The sequence below is a fragment of the Drosophila montana genome, unplaced genomic scaffold (assembly GCF_035044405.1).
Source record: "Drosophila montana isolate Dmon_TW-CO22-7 unplaced genomic scaffold, ASM3504440v1 contig_3833_1, whole genome shotgun sequence".
Lineage (NCBI taxonomy): Eukaryota > Metazoa > Arthropoda > Insecta > Diptera > Drosophilidae > Drosophila > Drosophila montana.
The window spans coordinates 2368921-2391139 of record NW_026998704.1 but is presented as its reverse complement, the minus strand read 5'-3'; the positions used below and the strand labels follow the sequence as shown (position 1 = coordinate 2391139).

Here is a 22219-nt window from a genome sequence, read left to right as displayed (position 1 = left end):
TTTAATTAAAAACAATTGAATATGTTTTTAGTTCTTTCCCTATAACCACATTATAAGAAATACTACAATATGGTATTTTTGTTTCGATAAGTATCGTTACTGATTTAGTATTTCGCCTCTTTAAATCTGCAGTCACACTCAGTTATGTTTTTGTTTTCCTGCTAAACGGTTCGGGTGGTTTGCGTCGCTTTGTCGCGCGACTCAGACGAGTGATAAAAAAACGCATAAATTAATAGAATCTGGCAAAAATTAATAAATGTTTATATTTAATTGCACAAATATTTTAATAAATTGAGAGCGCCAGACAGCGAGCACAAGAGCAATTAAAACAACAAGTTCACAACAAAGAAAATGGCGGCGTAGCAAACAATAAAAACCAGCGACAACAACGCGGTGCCAACTACGCAAGCAGCGCAGCTTAGTAAACTCTTTTTGGCTGCACAAAAAATTAATCTGGTTTTATGTTTTACTTTTATGAGTCGCGCGCGCGCCATTTGTATCTGTACATTTGTGTGCGTGTCTGTGTGTGTGCCTGGGTGAGAGAGTGCTTGTAGAAAATACCATAAAACGTGCAGGCAACAACAGCAACAAATACAATAATTAATGCCCTGTTACAGTTTTACATTTGTTTACTTTTGTGTGTCAACTTTCGTCGCGGTTGTTTTTTAATGTGATTACCTCGCTTTATGTCGTTACTTTTTGGAAATTGAAACGACGAGTAAACTGTGGAAAATCACTTTTCCATACATTTTAACAGGTGAGTAGTTTGAAGGCGGCCGCAATCGCGCTCGAAATGTTTTTGTTTTGACATTCGTGTCCTTCTGCCGGCGTCGGCGCTGACGTAGCCATCTGTCATTTTGTGTGGTTCTTCTTCTTCTCCATTTGTGTGTACAGGGCGCTACCAGCTGTTCGGCTCCTTTGTTAAGAGTGGCCAGGGCATCTGCAGGAAATGGGTTTTTGTTTCGAAACAATATGCAGCTGCGGCAACGACAGCGGCTGCGACTGCATCTGCTTATGTAAATAATAAACCAACACGTGTCAGTGTCGGCGGCAGCAGCGTTCTGCTTGAGCGCCGATGCTGACGCGTGCTGCAGACAACAATGGCGCTGCGGCAACTCTAGCTGAGCTGATGCTTACCATAATTTATTCCCAGCGCCCGTTTGTTAACAAAACGCTCTCGTCCGCAATTAAATGTTAGGCTGTCATCTACGCATTGTCTTTGGCAGCACTTGTAAATTCAAAACGCGTTTACTTCATCTCTTCTTCTTGATGAGCTTTGTACTCGTTGCAAAGCACTCAAATTGCGCCATAAAGCTCATACATATAAATCAATAGAAAGCGCAGTACAAACACTCGCATACACACACACACTGACACAGGCTCATAACTCACTTGCCATAATGGGGAGCGACTCTCGCGTTCGCTCAATATGCAGAGATTTGTGTGGGAATCAAATGACTTGACGACGCGTCGTTGCCGTCGCAACGTAACGCAACGCAACGCAAACGGCTCCAATGAAGTGTTAGAATTGTCGTTGATGTAGGCAGGGTTCAGTGGGCGGGGGGAGTAAAGTGGCAGCTTAGCGAGCGTCGATGCCATTTCGTTTAGCGAGAGCGCGCGTAGATGACAAAGACAGAAACAGAGAGCGAGAGAATAAGAGCGTGCGCAGGCCATTTAATAAAGTTGGAGCCTTTTTGAAGTTTTTGTGTTAAGCCCGTTTGGAGCGCGTGCTCGCTCTCTCGTTCTCTCTCACCCGTCGCTCGCTCTCTTTGGCTCTTATTGGCTTATGCGGCAAGCGAAGTGGTTGACTAGCCTGCGTCTGAATTTCTGTGTGTGTGTGCATGTTGGTTTGAATGTGCTTTGTGGCATACATCGCACAGTGGGACAACTGCAATTAATTATAAGTTAAGCAAGCAGACCAAGAAATATGTCAATAAATATGTTCATAGTACATAAAATTTCTGTTTAATTTGACAAAGAGAATAATTAATTTTTATTTGGTAAACTGACTGATGAAATTATAATAAAAATATTTTGAACCCTACACCAAAATACTTCGTTTTGTCCTAACTCTTCAAAAATTAATTACATATATAATTATAGTGATAGGTACTCCTTTTACATCAGGACATCTGTTCACAGATGAATCATAGTCGGTAGAAAATTGTAAATAAAAAAAAAAAAATCACAAAAGTGGAACAAATGTTTATATAAATGCTTTTATTTTTGCTTCTTACTTACCCTTGAATATGAGTTATTTTAATGATATGGGCCCAGTTTTACAACTTCCCATGCTAAACACGATTGAATGCAAATGACTTACAATCATTAAAGTTTTTCCCGCCTCAATGGACTGACCTCTAACTCTTATCGCACCAATCTGGGGAAAACGAAAAATAACAATGTTAGGTCGTAAATATTCATAAGGTTTAGCTTGGACAGGTTTCCGTTCTGTTTTGAAATGTGATTTTGTCCACTGTGCTTGCATTGTACGACATGAAATGAATGCATTTCTCTCAGGCTCCTGCTCCTTGCTGCTCTACACTGTGGGGAGGTTGCATGCACACGCCTATAATCAAAGCGGCTGCCCCTGTTGCATTTATTAACTAATTTGCCAGCAACAATAAATTGCCATGCAATTGTTATTGTTTCAATTGCAACAAATTGGCTTGCCTGTGTCTATGCCGCTGGCAGCAAAAACAAAATTGAGAAGAGTTTCGAGTGCGGTAAATTGCGCGCACTCCAGCTCGCTCGCTCTCGCTCTCTCTCTCAATTCGCTCTCTTTCAGTAAACCTTTGGAAATGTACAGCAGGAGGACTCTGGCTCGGACTCGAACTTGAGCCGCGTTTTCAATACGCTTTGACTTGCGGTCGCCGTCGGCTCGTGCACGCTCCACCTTTTTTTCGGCTAGTTCTTCGTTTCTTTCAGCAGCAGCCGCAGCAGCGGCAAGTTTTTTGCGCTGCCTTTTCGTATGCTTTACTTGTTTTGTGTGTGTCGGTGTTAGTGTTACTTGTGTGTGTGTGTGTGCGCGCAAAAGAAATTTGCACAGAATTTTCCGACGCGTTTTTGTGCTACAAAATCAATTGCAATTTATGCAAAATATATAATTAATGCTCATTTAAATTGAGCTTTTGTGTTTCCCATTAAGGTTGCTCCGAAAATCAACGTTTTCAAATGGTAATTTACATATTTTAGCCACAGTTGTTGCAAATATTCAGCATTAGGCTGTGTAGCTGTGTGTATGCATGTATGTATATGTGTGTGTGGAAGTGTGTGTGTGTGCGTAGTAGTAAACGCACTTTGCAAGTGGGTGGCAAGTGGTTAGGTACTAAAAAGTTCAATGTAGCTGTAAATGCTTTCTGCACACTCCACCTCCTGCTCCTGCTTTTACATCTGTTGTTGTTGTTGCTGTTGCTTTGTTCGCATTGCTCGCTTTACAACTTGTTCGCGTTTTTTGACCAAAAAGCAGAATTGATGGCCGCTTTTGGAGCTTTGCTGCTCTCGACGTACGTGCTGACAGCCTTATTTGGTCTGTCTGTCTGTCTGTCCGTCCGTCTGTCGGACTCTTCTTCTGTCTGCCTGTCTGGTGCCATATGCGCTACGCATTCGTTTTGCATTAACCGTTAACTGCACGTACATATGTGTGTTGCTGCTCGTCTGCCCCCCCACACTCTTCCCCCTCTCGCCCACACATTTGACACATCTTCGTTGTGTGTTGCATTTTACTCCTACGAGCTTTTTATGGGCTCTTGTTTGCTCCGTTCTTGGCGTTGCCAGATGAAACCTGAAACAAAACGCAAGACAATGCAATAACAACTACAACTACAACTACAACAACAGCAACAACAATAACAACATCGGCAACAACTCCCTTTACAGGCAAAACAAGTTTATGCTGCCTGCGGCCATTGTTGTTGCTTTTGCTGTCCTCTCCTCTGCTTTGCTTCTTGCAAGATCAACATCTCCAGTTATCGACAGGCAGCGACACCATCTTACTTTGTTGTTGTGGTTGTAGCTGTTGCTGCTGTTGCTGATGCTGCTGACAAAACATGCTACCAACAATGCACAAAGTACACGAAAACCTAGACTCACACAGTGGGGCGTGGCAAACCGACCAAAAAAAGAAATGCAAGAAAAATGCACCCAAAAACTTTTTATCAGCTTTGCATTTTAGGGAAAGCATGGAAAAGCGTTTCATGACATATGCAAAGCACCCGCAACAAAAGTTAAACAACCATTGATAAGCCCACGAGATACCCTGTAAACAATTGTAACGAAAGACTAACATGCATTGTAAATTAAAACTATACTATAACTATAAAGCAGCTCACAGATCTGGTAAATCGAATTAGTTTAATCTTAGAAAAGGTAAAGACTTTAATCAAAGCTGTTCACCCCTGTTTTATATTACATCTCTACGGGGTGAACGAAGAGCCGTTGTCAATAAGTCGCGCTATTAATGAAGTGTTGCCTGGGCGGTCCCTTTATCTAGCGTGCTTAATGACACCCACACACACACGTACATACAGAGAGAGAGAGACACTTACACATACATAGATCCCAGTTAAGCACCGTTAATAAACATGAGAATGAGACTCGCTTCATTTGATTTCAGCCGCCGCCCCTTGCCTATTTGAGGTCCAGGTCCCATTGCCAGTGTGCCATATGAATCTGGGCACTGCAGTGGGTTGGTGTGGTCTGGCAGTGGGGGTCGTTTTTATCGGGGGTGGCTGGGCAACATCAACTTAGTTGATGTGGTGCCTGGCCTGATAGATTGGCCGTGTTGCCGTTGCCATTTTATTGCGCTCCATTTGGCTGATTACTCATGCCAGTAAACTTTAACGGCGCACAGCGACGATCACAGTTGATAGACTTTCAGATACACTCACACAGGCAACTGGTAATTAATTGGACATTTTATCAGATACAAAATATCGATTGGGCTAGAATAAAATTTGTTTTGGCTATTTTGACATCTTTAAGTTAATCAATTTATAGTCTGAGCTTGCCAATACTATATTAAACATTGTATTAATTTTTTACTTATTCAAATCTGTTAAGAATTCTACGTTCAAAAATTGATTATTGCCGGAATTTAAAAGATAATTAAACTGTAAAAAGACTTAAATGAAATGTTTTCCCCTCCAAATTACCCACAAATATGTATAAATGACCCCACTCCATATTTGCAATATGAGACTTATTCTTATAAATTTATGAGCATGTCGTATAAGTTCTTATCGAGCCCCATTCAAAAAATTTTCAAACTTTACAACTAACTCTCAATACTCCCACAATGAGAAGCGTATCAACTTTGCGGTCCCTTTGTGCTGTTCTATACGTATTTGTGTCTGCCTGCCTGTCACTGTGTGTGCTTGCGTATGTGTTGGATGTATGTGTGTGTGTTTAAAGCACTGGCAACCATAATTATTTTTAGTTGCTCAGCATTTTTGCTGCTAACTTCAAAACCGCAACTCCGCTACATGGCACACACACATACATCAGCGATAAGTGAGTGTGTGTGTGACTACAACGACAATCAATAAATCTTTCAGCCTGCGCTGCCCTTTGTAATAGTTTTGTATTGTGTGCAGAGTTTCTAATAGGAAAAGGCCGCCCAAGCGTCCAATTGCATTTCCAATCAGTTTTTATGCTCATACACTCACATACACATATCCGCACGGGCAAGTGTTGTTGTGCTCATTATGATTACTCACCACCCACACCCACAGCCAACAGCAGCAGTAACAACAACAGCAACTGCAATAGTTTTTGTATTATCTACGCCAGAGGGCGTCCTGTGTGCCATGTTTTGCAATTAAATGTGCAAGCAACAAAAGGCAACACCGAAATGTACTCATAAAAATGTGCAGTAAACAACACGCAAAACGAAACAAAAAATAAATAAAACGGGAGAAAAAAGCAGACAAACAGAAAATGTTAGCCCAAAATGCAAGCCGGCCGCACGGTTCAACAACATCTGCAAATGTGCAGCTGGGTGAACGGGGTGTGTGGGTGGGTGACAACAACAATAACAGCAACAACAAATCGCAACCCACATTTGTGTATCGTTCGCAGTTTTTGATATACTACCCTACTACAACTCTGCTGCCGTTGCCGCTGCCGCTGCCTCCTGTCGTTATTCTGTGCGCGCTCTCTCTGTCTCTCTTAGTGATTGCGCTCACTCTCTGGACTGCGTTTGCCTCTCCCGCGCCTTCGGCTGCAGTTTTTCGTTAATTTTCGTTTCACGTCGCATACATAAAAATTCATTAAAGGCAGTCGACAACGTCGACGGGCTTGTAAATGAAATTTACTACTGCCACCGTTTTACGTGTTGTTTTTTAAGCTTTTGCTCTGCTTTTGCTACGTTTCGCCTTTTTGCACGCCCACACACACAGACTTTATGAAATTTGGCACCTGCTTTTTTACTCTTTCGTTACTCCCGTCGCAATGTCTGTGTGCGTATGTGTGAGTGTGTTTACGTGCCTGTGTGCATGTCGACCGGCCGGGCATCGAGTACTTAATCGAACAGGTGGCCGTTGCTTCAGTTAGCATGTTATCGATAAACGCTGCTCTTAATCGTTTTGGAATTTAACTGTTTCACCAGAACTGCATATTAAAGCACCTACTTTCGTACTTGTTATTGCTTCCGAGTATTTCGCGGCTTTGTTCTCGCTAATGTTAATGACATGGCCAGGCAGTAGTTCTGTTCGTGACTTTTGCCAGATTTGCGCTGCCGCCGCCGCCTGCCTGTGCATTTTTCAAGTGTATTATGACGACGCGCCTAGACAAGCCACAACTGGCAGCCGCCCCGCCCTCCCTCTTTCCCCTCAAATCACAGTCACCACAGTCAACGAACTTTGACATCGTCTTTTCACTTCTCTCCCCATACCGTCTCCCCACAGTGTTTGTATATAGTTGTCTTTGGTGAATGAAATTTGTAATACGATGCTGCGGGCGCACAGTGGGTCAGTTTGAACATTTCGATACCTAAAAAAAATGTACTATTGTTCTTCAAATGGAAATAAAAAATGTATATTTTCAGATATTAATTTATCCATTTTTGCGCTCCAAGCACTGTCTTTCTTGGTAACTTTTCATTTTGTACCCACTGTGCAACTCTCGTGCACTGTGGCAGTTTATTGACTTGCCGCAACGGCAGCAGCCGCGTGCGCATAAACAGTGTGACCCTATTTTTAGCTAGACCAACGAAAATGTATGCCCAATTATGCAGATTTCCCCTTCTCCATACATCTGCTGCACATCTGTTAGCCACGATATTTTCTAATGCAGTTTTTATTTGTTTTGCCCCCCTTGTCTTGCAGGAGTTGCCGCAGCTAATTTGGCCAGCGCGGCCAGCTCTAACAGAAGCGCGCCATGCATCGCTCACTGAAGCCGCACGCATCGACGGCACAAGCTAAAAAGGTACAGCCGCCAACCATACCGGGAGATCAACAGCCGACGCCTGCCTCGCCCATTGGCCATCATCAGCCGTTAATACCGATCTACAGGCTGAGCGGACCACTGCGACACCATCAACAGCAGCAGCAACAGCAGCAGCAACAACAACAGCAGCAGCAGCAGCTACTGGACGATGGGATTTGTAGCATGAGTGGCAGCAGCATTGTATCGTCGCCCTCGCTGGAGGAGGGCGGCTTCAACTTGCCGCGCGAGACGAGCGTGGCGCTGCGCATGAAGGATGAGACGACAGCCGGAGCAGCAACTGTCGGGGTAGTAAGCTCTGGCAGTAAGCCCCCGGCGCAGGCTCCGCTGCCGCCCAGCATTGTGGCGTGCCCGCCGCCCGTGTTTTGCGCAACGCTGCGCGAGCCACTCACCCATAAGGCGGCGGTTTACTATCATCAGCAGCTGGCGCTGCAGGAGGATCAGGGCATTGATCTGACACAGTCGCCTGGTCGCGATTCGCCGGGCTCGTCGTCGGGCTCGGCTGGCTCTGGCTCACGACATAGCACCGCCAGCCTTGACTCGGGTCGTGCCTCCTCCTATTTGACAGGCGTGTCCTCGTCGGGCGCTTCTATACGGGCGCCGCTCTCCTCACCGCGCTGCAGCTCGGTCAGTTCCTGCTCGATTGGCAGCGTCGACCGGCAGCGGAACGATGAGCTAATCATTGACTGGCTGCTCGAGATGAAATACGAGGAGTACGCCCAGCTCTTTATAGCCGCCGGCTACGATTTGCCAACGATTGCGCGCATGACGCCCGAGGATCTCACCGCCATTGGCATCAAGAATCCGCATCATCGCGAGCGCATCAAACAGCGCATCGACAAGCTGCAGGTGCTCGACAATTTGCCACACTTTGTGCCGGTAAGTAAACAATGAACTCACCCCCATCCCCCATCCCACCTTACCCGGCAACTCGCCAACCCAACCGGTTCCGCTTTTCTATCTAATCAGGCAAACAACTCGTGATATTTGCATAAAGTCAACCTAGTCATAAGTCAACACACACTAATTTGTCAAATTGGCATTAATTGCGGCATACTAAAGGTGAATATACATATTTGGCAAGGGAGGCACAATACGATCGCAAGACGATCGCAAAGCATTAAATACTCTTCATACTCATGACAACTAGCAAGTACTCTTGCCATAAAAGTGGCCCACTCATGACAAGGATTTGTTTTGAGTCAGTTAGGTGAGATTTTATAAAAAAAAAATATTACCTGAAAATACGTCTTGAAATAGTCGAACTCAAATATCCGGAAATCTATTAACCGGAAACAAATATTATCCGGGAAGATGTGTGTTCGTTTACCTTTATTACACGTAAGGTGAAGAGAAATAGGGATAAATCACGGTTAACAGAGTTTATATGGAATATCTATAAGCACATTCGTGTTTATAGGTGCTGTTTAAGATGTTATTTAAAAAAAAAATGAAATAATACTTTTGAATGTCTATAATCTCTTATAACTATGAGTTTTGATTATCCTTAAAGAGCTCAGTCCCAAGCATCACAGATAATCGAGGATTAGTTGAATTGCTTCCCATACTGTCGTGTATATTTATGCAAGTATAGAAATGGGTTGGGGATTAACATGTTCTTGTAAAACAAGGAAAATGATAATAACATTTTTGAATGGCACATCTTAATCGATATCTCAATTATCCGTACTAAACTCGTTCTCGAGCATCTCGGATAATCCTTTGTTTATTGACAATGTTTTTACAGAGGCCAATTCGATAGGCTTTTTATCAATTCGCTGTAAAATGTGTTTAAATTTACAAAAAGAAAAGAATTTTAACAGCTTTGGATTCAAGACATGCTTTGAAAATGATTTATTCTAATGTCTGTAACCTCGTGCATTTTTAATTATCCCAATTAAAAGGCAAGAAAAGGGAAAGGCATTAACCTAATCGCATAGATAAACATACTAGATCAGATTTCTAAATATACCAAGTAACGTAATAAGTAATTTAATAGCTTCCCACGGCTTAAATATCAATAAATATATATACATATATATCTTCATACACGAAGATCTTTCAACTCTATTGCCGGATGGTTCCAACTAGTTCGCTTTCTGCCGTTCGCTTGTTTATTATTTTTTTGTGTTTTTTGTGTGCAGCTTATCTTTTATATATGTTATTTCATTAAAAAGGCATTTGCAATCGTGCTGCAAAAACTCGTTTCTCACAGACTGAGGCGGCCCCCATAGCATAAAAAAGCGCCGTCAGCCAACTGTTTTTTTTTATTTATTATTTTATTATTATTGTTAATGAAAGAATTTCGTTTAATATGCGCACATTAATTCCCATCAACAATTCATTAAAAAAACACACTCGACTATATAAACAGACAGCGAATGTAAAAACAACGCGAGCTTTGTGAAGTTCTCTCAAGTTTGCCAATTTATTTAACGTGTTGGCGCCTTTCCAGGTGACATTCAGCTCAGGTGTGCAGAGGGACGAGAGAGAGAGGGGGGGGGGGGCACTGTGGAGCAGTCAAAGCATTAACTCGTAGCTTGGCGGGGCTTATTGAGTGCCGGGTCTCAAGTGATCGTTAGCATTGATCCGACAGATCAAAAAGTTAATCAAAAGAGCTTGTGCATCGTGTTCGACTTGGTTACAACTAATTGCTGCAACTGGATTTATAAGGAGAGTGTAATTAATAGATTAAAGAGTGAACTTGCCAGATAACAAGTTACAATTAAACCAAAACTGATGATTAAGTTAATTTCTAGGTCCAGTTTCTAAAGAAACAACAAAGTCGATTAAAGTTAAATTGAAATTGTAACGAAAAGATGTTAATAGCTGAAAGATACAGATATAGACATAGATATAGATTTAGATATAGATTTAGATATAGATACAGATATAGATATAGATATAGATATAGATATAGATATAGATATAGATATAGATATAGATATAGATAAAGATATAGATATAGATATACATATAGATATAGATATAGATATAGATATAGATATAGATATAGATATAGATATATAGATAGATAATCCATATATATATGGATTAGATATAGATATAGATGTAGATATAGATATAGATATAGATATAGATATAGATATAGATATAGATATAGATATAGATATAGATATAGATATAGATATAGATATAGATATAGATATAGATATAGATATAGATATAGATATAGATATAGATATAGATATAGATATAGATATAGATATAGATATAGATATAGATATAGATGTAGATGTAGATGTAGATTTAGATGTAGATGTAGATGTAGATGTAGATGAAAATATAGATATAGATATAGATATAGATATAGATATAGATATAGATATAGATATAGATATAGATATAGATATAGATATAGATATAGATATAGATATAGATATAGATATAGATATAGATATAGATATATAGATAGATAATCCATATATATATGGATTAGATATAGATATAGATATAGATGTAGATATAGATATAGATATAGATATAGATATAGATATAGATATAGATATAGATATAGATATAGATATAGATATAGATATAGATAAAGATATAGATATAGATATAGATATAGATATAGATATAGATATAGATATAGATATAGATATAGATATAGATATAGATATAGATATAGATATAGATATAGATATAGTTATAGATATAGATATAGATATAGATATAGATATAGATATAGATATAGATATAGATATAGATATAGATATAGATATAGATATAGATATAGATATAGATATAGATATAGATATGTATGTGGATATAGAAATAGATATTAGATAGATTAATAATTGTTTTATCCAGATACTTTTACTAAAATATTCGAATACAGCTTTTTCGTAATGAATCTTTGTACTATCTATCTCTACAAATTTGATATTCGCATATATATTACGCATCAATTTACAGTTTACCTAGCTTATCGAAATATAAAACTTGCAGATACTGCTAATACATAACATATATCACGTGATTCGGAGGCCGCTCTGAAAGAAGAGTTCCGCCACGAAAATGCACGACGTTGTCTTATACACATAATTTTTGATGTGCGACAATATCCGATATAATACGTGACATAACGAAGTGCAACGCGATTGTCTATTCGATATGCACTTCACGTGCACCCAAAACAAGCCCTCGACACAAGTTTCTCATAACCAAATGTGGTGCTCGAGCCCTCTTAAAACCCCATTTAAAGCAACCCCGGAGCATTACAATTAAAGTAACTGAACAAAAGTAAAATTACAATAATCGTTAAACGTGTCGCTTGCATAAATAAACTTTTTTATAAGCCCAAACAAAGCAACTAGGAAGAAAGTACGCATACCTTTTACCTTTGTACTAGAACTGCTAAAGAGGAATATAAGAGTATTTATTTTAATGATTTTAGACTCCATATGTTTTCAAGCAACTGCTGAACATAGTTGCTATCGATATTTATCGAATTGTTAGTATCAACATTAAGATCAAATCGGCGATAGTATCGATAAAGATTAGACTACCGACTTAAAACTGATCATCAATATTTATTAAACTATTGACTTAAAACTGATCGTCTTAGCTATTCGGTAGTATCGATCATTATTAAACTATCGACTTAAACATTTTCGTTGAAACTCTTTGAATATATTGATAATTATTAAACTATCCACTTAAAACTGATTTTCAGAACTATTTGATAGTATCGATAATTATTAAACTAGCAACTTAAAAATTGATATTTATCGAACTCGTAGTATCAATAAATTACCAAGCAAGTTTTACTGATCCTCTAAACTGCTAGTATCGATAATTATTAATATATGCACTTAAAGCTGATCGTCGCAGATCTGATAGTACCGATAATTATTTAACTATCGACTCAAGTTGATATTTATCGGACTCTTAGTATCCATTAATCACCCCAAGGCAAGTTATTTTTATAGTCGAAACTATTCGATAGCATTAATCATTATTAAGCTATCGACATAAAACTGATCGTCAAAACTCTCAGTATCGATATTTATTAAGTTATCGACTTTAAAATTGTGGTAGCTCAAACAAGAACCAACAGAGGAATGGTACCTATATTTGTGAATCTATTGAATAATAGCAATTAGGTAATGCATTTTAAATCGACTATATATATAAACTTTACTTTTTTTAGATACAATTTTTGAAAAATCAATATTGAGTGGCAACTATAAAGTCGGATCAAGTCAGGCTTTTCGTATTTCATTTTAAACCCCGCCCTCAATGACACCTTTGTGAATACAACAAATACTATTCACATTTACCACAATGCAACCGTCAACAGTATAATCCCCAAGTTTTAACTGCATTTGAAGTTTGTCTGAATCATTGATTTCGTCAGCCTCTCCGGCAGCCAACTCGAGCTCGAGACTCGCACTCGCACTCGTACGCGCATTCCCCGCCGCCCACCTGTCTTAGCTGGACTTGGGTCGTGGTCTGTTGGCTGCCCACCTGCCCACCTGCATGTGGCATGAATGCGCTTACAAAATGCATGTGTTGTTTCCAACTGAAACTGAAATATCATTTATCGCCTATCTATTTCTATCTCTGGCCCGAGCTCAAGCTCTGAAATTCGAACCGCATTCCATAGTTACTCGCTCTTAATTGCTTGTTTCAAATTATAACCTCCGGTTAACATTTTTGTTTTTTTTTTTTTTGTTTTTCGTTCAGTTTCCATTATCTGCCATTGGAGATCTTTTGTTTTGCCATTTGTTTAATAACCGAGCGTATTTATTCATGTGCCAATATCTCGACCGATTTGTGACGCTTTGAAGCTGTGCATTTTTTCAAGTCGAAAATGACCTCAGCTTTTTATTTTAGATTATTGTGTTCGCGCTTGGTTTTGTTATACTCTGAACCCATTTTAAATGGGCAAAAAGGGTATAATGTTTTTGTGCAAATATATGTAACAGGCATCTTGGCATATATATTCTTGATCAGCATCTATATCCGAGTAGATCTAGCCATATTCGTCTGTCTGTCCGTATGTACAAAACGCGTCGATCTCAGAAACTATAAGAGCTAGAGACTCGAAATGTTGAACGTAGCTCCTCCTAGTGCCCGCGCATAGTCGATAACTTGTCCCTTTTCCAAGCAATCGATAAATATCGATATCGAAATACTGTTCTTTGAGCGAATCTCTTTGGATTTAAGAGCTAGAGCCACCAAATTTGACATTTAGCATCTGGAATAATATATACAGATCAAGTATCTTTCAGTTTCAGCTGCATTTGGTGTTGGTAAAAGAAGGTTCAGGGTATCCCCTAGTCGGGCATCCCGTAGAGCTCGCTTACTTGTTTTTCAGTTGAAAAATATGCGCCATAATATTTCACTGGCTGTGTAGAAGTTTTATCTTTTATTTTGTATTTCTTATTTACTTTTTTATTTCTTATTTGCTGTTTATATAACACTCCGTGACTGTTTTCGCAAGTTTGTGCCGTTTGCTGTTGAGAGTTGTTAGCTCTGGTCGAGTTATACTCTTATCGCTCTCGCATAGTAAGTACGGCCCGACTTTTGTTATTTCTTGCGTTGATCTTGAGCGCCAACCTCGCCTTGGGTGTGGCTCACAACTTACATCATGCCCATATAGTTGGTATACATATTATATATTTTTATATATACATATATGATATATAGATATTTAGTGCTGGGAATGAAACTTTCTGCACGCGCATGCAAATTGTGCGGGGCACCCTCATTAGCTGACATTTTCAAAATTATAAACGTAGAAGAAAAAACATATTTTCTCATTTTTTCCACTCAACCGGCGCTTTCTTTAGCTGCGCGGGCATTTCTATCTGGCGAAAAAGGAAATAAAGCAAAATACCTCAGAGCCAAAGAGTCGAGAAAAAAAAAGTTATTAAACATCGTCAACGATATGTCGTTGGCAGTCTCTTGGCCCGGCTCATACCTTTCCATAAAGCAGCAACAAAAACCGCAATCAAGCAACGACCTTGAGGTTTATACCAAGTGCTTGTTGTTGTTGTTGTTGTTGTTGTTGCCGTTATTAGACACTCAAATGGTATTTAGTTTTCGGCCTGGCGTACTCGTGTTTAACTATATACACACACATGCATGCGTATATAGCCAGAAAGAACGGCCCCGTTTGACACGCCGAAGAACTAATACCCTTCTAGACATGTTTCATAGAAGCGCTTTGATACAAAAAATAGCGAACAATTTGTCCTGTAGGAACATGATATACTAGCGCGATTTGAGAGGATTTTGCAGATATGTTAGAAGAATTTAATATCTTGAAAAAACAGAAAAGTTAAGAATTAAAAGTCATTTATAGATCGATGCTTCTGCTAGATCAATCTAGCTAGATAGATTTTGATAAGGGAATCAATGTAAACCTCTCAAATGCCAAGTTTGCAAGAGATATGAAGGAAAAAGTGAAAAAGTATAACTTTATTTTCGACATCGGATATTATGATCCGATCAGGCTGGTTAGAAAAAACCTGCAACAGTTTTCTGACAATTCCTGCATGGAAAAAGACATGTTGACCTGGTTATATCAACTGATCAGTAGTATGTAAAACCTAAACTTCCATGCGTTGCCTACTTCGTGACTAAATTACAATACATTCTACAAGGGTATATGAATATATATTAAATTCACATATACATATGTATATACTTTTTTTTTGGTACCTCCAGTTTGCTAGCAAACCAGTTTTTATTTTCGCTGTTGACCATCTCTGTTGTTGCCTGAGACTGGCTGCTGGCTGTTTCTGCTGCTGCTGTATGCGGGTCTGTTTGGTGTCATACCATATGCTACCTGCTAATGAGTTTTCAAATTAGAAAACAAAATATATGCGCTCGTATGTCTCCGGTATGCGTCTGAATGACGTTAAATAAATATTATTTCTAAAGTTTTATGGAATATGTATATGTATATGCATGTGTGTGCCGTGCCCAAGCGAGATGCTCTCTACAAATATGAAATATGATTAGCATCTTTGGATTGCGCATTCAGCTGTCATTAGCTGGTAATTATGGAGTAGTATAGAGCTTTATAGAAGCACATACAAATGCATATATAAGCTCGGGTTAGTTAGACTAAGAGCAAATACAGCTGCGAAAAATAAGCAAACTTATTTTCTGCAGATCAGATATTTGTAGAGTGTTGTATACACATCTGGAGTTGGGCAACTGTAAAACTATTTGTGCTGAACGATTGACTGATTGATTGAGTAACTAATTGCAGATCAAAGCACAGCACAGACCATGAGAGCTAGGTACCCATCTCAGCTAAGACGGGCTTTGGGTAAATTCCATCCGCAACTGTGGAAAATATGTGGAAACGGTTTCAAACGGTTTCTCATTTTCAAAGATCTCTACGCCGTGTTTTACACTTGATATGGCCAACTCCGGATAATGCTCGCTAATACATAATCAATCATTTTTTGGAGACCCTAGCATAAGTAGAGTTTTGTGTATAGCTGGGCTCATTAGAAAAAAAACGATTCAGATGTGCAGCTAATGTCTACAATATATGTTTAATGAATAAGTTGTTGGAGACTTTGGGCAACGCTTACAGAGTTTTCTGTAGAGTTTATATGAAGAGTTTTGTATTAGGTAGAAAACAGTTAGAGAGAGAGAGAGAACGAATGAAAGATAGAGAGCGAGAGAGAGAGAGAGTGAGAGATGGAGAGCGAGAGAGAGAGAGAGAGAGACGATAGTCTAAAACTTTTACTTAAAACTTTTTTTGTGTAAATTTAATAAATTACATTAATCAATCAGCATCTGGGGAATAGTTTAGAATAATCTCAAAACTAAGTTTAAGCAATGTTATGATAGTGAAGACTGTACACACATTTCAATAGATCCTATTAAAGATTGGCTACAAACATCAAGTCGAGCAAAACAAATAACACAGAAGTGGAGAATTGATTTAATATTCTCCAAGTAATCGAACCAGACGGACACAGATAATTGCCGCGTCTAAGCTAATTGTCCACACTATTGCAGAGCCCTTGAAAAGTCTACACAAATTGTGCAAAATCAGTTTTCAATCGCAGAGGAATGAACAGCATCCAGCAACATTCCCATTCCCGCTTTTTATTAAATAGAAATCAACGGCAATTTAGATGGCAAGCAAAAAAATCAACAGCTTCAAAAGCTATTAACACGCCATACGAAAAACATGCAGCGATAGAAGACTGAGAACGTTTTGCTCGACTAGAAAATACCTCGCTTTTCTCTTCAACAAGGGCAACAGGTCTAGTAACTCTTCTATATATAAGAAAGTTCTTCACAAACTATCTCTGGCTCAAGGGTCTGAGAGGGGCCAGAGACAGAAAACTGAGAACGTTTTGCCATACTTAAAGATACCTAGCATTTTCTCTATGATATGGGCAACAGAACTTTGGTAACTCTGGTATTCGATAGCCGATCATTATGAAACTTTTCATTTTGAAAGGTTTCATATCAAATTTAATATATATAAAAAACCAAGAATGGAGCATTTAAAATTCCTGAGAAATTAAAGAAAAACAAATGGGATCACATAATCTGTCTCTAGTTCAGAGAGGAGGCTGCATATATAAACCAATAATTATTTAAAACACGTAATTATTTATATGCAGTTGCTCAGATAAATACATGTGCTTAATGCTCATCATTTCCTGTAGCCACTGTATGATTACAGGGTATAACAAAATGCTGATGTTGATCATTTTTGACTGCCTGCCGTTGCGTGTGTGTTTGTGTGTGTCTGTGGAAACTTTGGCTACCGTTTAATGGCTGACAGCAGCAGCGACGCCGACGGCGACGACGACGAGTTTGTCTCTTTTTACCCGTTTCTTTATGTTTGTGCTTTGACGCGATTTATGTCATATCTTATCAATTACAACTGATTAGAGCCGCGACGAGCTCTCATCAGCAGCGAGACAAAACGCACTGCTCGCAGTAGTACCCTCTAACCAGAAGCGGCTCCACAGCCCACACTTCCCCCCTCAATCCCCGCACCTATCGAACTGACGCGGTGTGTGGTATCAGCGCTTTGGCCTGGAATTAGTTCATGGACAAATTGTAGCTTGAATGCCCGTGTGAAGGGGTTGCTGCTAATCAAATGTGATTAGCCGACAACACACACACACATAGATATACATACATACACATGCACACTCAAAAAAAATGTGATCGACATCAACTAATCGCTCCCAATTATCTTTTTCCACAGGGCTCAATCGAGGAATGGCTGCAGCTGTTGCGCTTGGAGGAGTACATACAGCCGCTGCTCGAGCAGAACTACAAGACGGTGCGCGATGTCACCCAAGTGACTTGGGAGGATCTCGAGGACATTGGCATTGTCAAGCTGGGACATCAAAAGAAAATACTGCTGGCCATCAAGCGGGTCAAGGACATTATCAGCGGCAAATGGAATCCGGGCGGCACCAATGCCTATCAGCAACAGGTAAAAGCCATGGGATAATAAATATAGAAATGGGCGTACAAATAAGTAAATAGATCCGGGATTTATATAGTAGGGGCGCGACTGCTAAGAATGACGTCAAGCGGAATAGTTTTTGAGTTCTTTGTTTCTTGCGTATGCTGAATTTCAATTTATAATATTTTTTATATATTTTCTGTAATTTTTTTCTTTATTTAATATATTTGGATTTCTATAGTTGACTTTAAAAGTAATGTGTTAAAAATCCAATTTTAAGTAATTTTTTACTTAAATTATGCATATTTAATTCCTAGTTAGAAATTATATTTTATCTAGTTCAGTATTATATCTAAGTTAATTTTGAATATTATATCTCAGTTAATTTTTCGAGTTTATATTTATATGTATTGAAGACTCTTTAAAATACGTTTTAAAAGTATTTCTTACATTTTCCAATATTTTTACAATTTTTTTGTTGTAGTATTTTGACTTATAGTATTTTTGTTCTGATACATTTAAATGTAATTATACTTTTTGAAGATTTCTTTTTAATTTCTTATATTCTAATTTTGTTACATTTCTCATTTCTTTGCATATTTATTTTGTTAATGGCAACCATTAGGAATACCAGCGCAAGCCTTGGCAATTCAATGTGCCCATACCGAGTACGCCATCTTATGTGCCAACCACGCGTGTCTCCTGGGACGACACGAAGATCTATGCGACGAGCGCGAATGTGAATACCATGGCCAACGGGCTCAGCGGTGGCCACAGCGGTGGTCTAAGCACCGCCAGTGGGGGGGATGCCTACTACTGCACGGGCAGCAATCACGAGTGCTGTAACGGCAACGATGTGGTGCTCATTAAGGTGGGTGTGCGGTTTGTCGGTCGGTCGGTGGGTTGATGGGTTGATGGGCGCTCGACAAATGGCAGTCGTAGGACGACTGTCGTCCTTGAACTTTAAGTGCCACTGTGAGTCAGCCAGCGAGTAACTAATGCACTCTGTGCTATCCATTGCAGGTGCGTCAGCCGCGCGGCAAGAGCCTGGAATCGCTCGAGGACATACACGACAACAGCACGCGCAGCCATTTGACCTTTAGCCACTATACCACCACGGACTATGGACACTTTGGGCCACCCACAACAGCGGCAGCCGCAGCAGCAATGGCAGCAGCTGCCACACTTCAACAGCAGCAACATCATCAGCTGCTCCAGCAGCAGCAGCAGCAACAACAACAACAACAGCAGCAGGCGGCGGCAGCGCGTCTATTGGGCAGCAATGCCGCTGCCATGGCCTGGCGACGTTCCTACGATGATGGCGACATTACACCCACCAACGATGCCACGCGCGAGCTGCTCTACGAGGAGGGCGGCGGCACCTTGCCACGCCAGCAACGTGGCATACTGCAGCGAGCCGTGCTGAATACCATGCCGCCACTGGAACATCATCACTACATGAATGCCGCGGCGGCGGCGGAGTATGTGACAGCCGGTGGTGCTGATGGCGCAACAGTAAGTATCTGTTGAGACGCGACACCCAGTTCAATGTTAACACCGTTTTTCCTCTTGCAGTCCTATCTGGGTGGCAGTCCCTTGACGGGCAAGAAGATTGCGCCCGAGCCACCGCGACGTCACTGCAGCATACGCAACTCGCGTCAGTTGAGCGTAGACGCTTCGCAGCAGGCTGCAGCTGGTGGGGCTAACCAACAGCAGCAGCAGCCGCAGCAGGGCCAATCGCAGCACATGTTCTATGGCCACACGGCGCAGCATTGGCAACAGCAGCAGCAGCAGATGGCGGGCGGAGTTAACTCACAGCAGCAGCAGCAACCGATCTATGCAAACTATGCGACCATACAGCAGACAACCGCCGAGATACACTGCGAGAAATATCACGACAATAAGTCAAACTCCAGCATTGATTCGATTGACACGATACCGTTCGCCAATGAGAACACCGGCACCATCAAGCAGCGTCTGCTTAATCGGCCAGAGCTGCAGTCGGGCGGAGCTAGTGCTGGACACCATGCGGCCGGCACGCACTTGCACTCCTCCAGCTCCAGTTCCAGCTCGTCGTCGACGAACACCATTGCCAACATAACGCACTCGTTCCACTCGCTGAAATCTTCCAGTTCGCTGCACGACGCAACAATGGCGCGCAGCGACAGCATGAACAGCACAGCGAGTGCCGGCAGCAGCGCCTTGCATCTGCGCTCACCCACCTTGGAGCTGGCCAGTGGGCCAGGCAGTGGGCCTGAATCCGGAGCATCGCCAGAGCCAGCTGCAGCGGCATCTGCGCCTATCGCTGTCGGCACAGTGCCGCCCAAGGTATCGGTCAATGTGCTCAACGATATTGGCAATATGTTGGCCAATTTAACAGATGAACTGGACGCCATGCTGGAGGAGGAGAAGCGCGTGGGCCTCAACATTGACAGCGAGTAAAGGACGCGCCGCAGCCACAAAAACAATCCGAAAGCAAAGTTTCCTTAAGGTGAACTCCCACAACTCGTGCCCCAATTGTGAACGAGAAACATTCACGTAGTGTAGCTGAATTTTTTGTGTAATCGTATATAGTTACGTCCACTCGTTGTTTGTTTGCCGTCTGCGTCCATTATTAGTTCTTGTTTTAAATACTAGGCTCTAATTTCAGTACTAACTATAATTTTATTGATTAAGTTAAAAGTTGTGCACTTTTATAAAGGGAGGCACCTTTAAAAAAGATTGGTATATAGAATGTTATGGCAGAACTAGTGCTTAAACAAATTGTTGTAATTATTTGTTACTATTAAAAGTAACAAGTTTTTTCATTTTTTTCTACACATTGCATTTAATTTCCATATAAATTGGAATATAATCATAATTTTTTAATTGTCAGACATTCCAAAACATTTGAAAACTAAGTGTAAACATTTACTTTTATTCGTTTTGCTGCTGAGCCGCGCCGTAACATGAATATACCAATTGGTAAATGTATAAGTTTTACAATTTATTTGGACGAGGCCAGTTTTATTAATTGAATTATGATTTGTAAGCACAATATTTAGGTGTGTATTAAATGTAACTCTCGATGAACTAAAACAGAAAAGCTTTCGAAACACGTATACTTTTGTACTTTCCCTATGAATGTTAACAAACAAAGCACACAAAAACGGCAAAAGAAATTAAAAATGTATTAACAAAATGATAGCAAACAATAAAGAATATCTGAAGATAATGAAAAGTAAGCGCAAATTGCATATATGCAACACTTGCATAGTTAATATATAGCGTAAAATATATATATATATATGTATACATTTAATAAATATATAAACAAAAAAATCATTTATATGGCAAGTATTTAGAGGTTTGATACTGAACAAGAAATGCAACAACAGGAAATTTGAAAGACATATACAAAAGAAACATAAACTGCAAAGCACACAAACAAAAACAACAACAACAACAAGAAAACACACACAACAAAAGCATAAAAAACTATTTAGTAATTATCTAAGCAACTTTAAGTTAACCAACATTTGTATTTTGTTAAAAAAACATAGAATTTTGTTACAACTAGAAATCAAATCAAACTACAAATTCAGTTGTTTAAGCATCATTTAAAGTGAAAACTTGGGTTTTATATATATTTAAAATATGTATACAAAACAATACAAGGCAAAACAAGCAAAATCTATATGAAAATCAATGTATAATTAAGTGTTATTCCATATAAACTATAAAATGCATTATATTAAATATAAAAATTATATATATATTTAAATATATATTAGCGTTACATTAAGCAAGCAAATACGGGCATTAATGCTAAATAACGTATAGAAATTCCGTGGTATACACTTCTATTGCCTTTCTTTATAATTTACTTAAATAAAAATTTTTTAGTGAAAAATGAATTGTTTTCGTTTCCATTCGAATTTTCAGTTGTAATGCAGTTCTTTGCGCTAAGTTAATTTGTTTTGGTGCGCATATCATTAGTAATTGAAATTGAAAAATAAACATATACGTATACATAAATGCATATACATATATATATATTAATAAATGCAAAAGAAATCACACAACATGTAAAGCACATAATGGACAAAACAAAACGAAAACAATTAAAATAAAATTTCATAGTAAAAATGATCGACATATTTTTATTCAAGAATTCAAATAAAACTGTAAACATTTAATGAATCAGAAAACAGCTTTTTAAATGTCGCGCTTACATTTTGAATTTGAAATGGTATTTTTTAATTAACAGTAATACTCACTTTTACTCCACACTTTACATATGACTCCTCATTTAACATGTTTTATCCAAACAGAGTTGCTCCTAACGCTCCACAATTTTCA

The 22219-nt window shown here is 39.5% G+C and overlaps 1 protein-coding gene across 1 annotated transcript; it reads left to right on the top strand.

Moving 5' to 3' along the window:
• Positions 1-158: 158 nt before the first annotated feature.
• On the top strand, positions 159-21770 carry ckn (CRK like proto-oncogene, adaptor protein). The gene is made up of 6 exons (XM_064695731.1): positions 159-757; positions 7326-8322; positions 17672-17905; positions 18504-18749; positions 18902-19393; positions 19454-21770. The coding sequence occupies exons 2-6, from the start codon at positions 7378-7380 to the stop codon at positions 20318-20320; spliced, it is 2784 nt and encodes a 927-aa protein (XP_064551801.1). The 5' UTR covers positions 159-757; positions 7326-7377; the 3' UTR covers positions 20321-21770.
• Positions 21771-22219: the final 449 nt, after the last annotated feature.

What these genes read in the sequence shown, in the direction of transcription:
- ckn (XM_064695731.1), top strand. Translation starts at nt 7,378, where the DNA reads ATGCATCGCTCACTGAAGCCGCACGCATCGACGGCACAAGCTAAAAAG. An exon ending in ATTTGCCACACTTTGTGCCG is followed by an intron (nt 8,323 to 17,671) that starts GTAAGTAAACAA and finishes CTTTTTCCACAG; the next exon opens with GGCTCAATCGAGGAATGGCT. An exon ending in CCAATGCCTATCAGCAACAG is followed by an intron (nt 17,906 to 18,503) that starts GTAAAAGCCATG and finishes GGCAACCATTAG; the next exon opens with GAATACCAGCGCAAGCCTTG.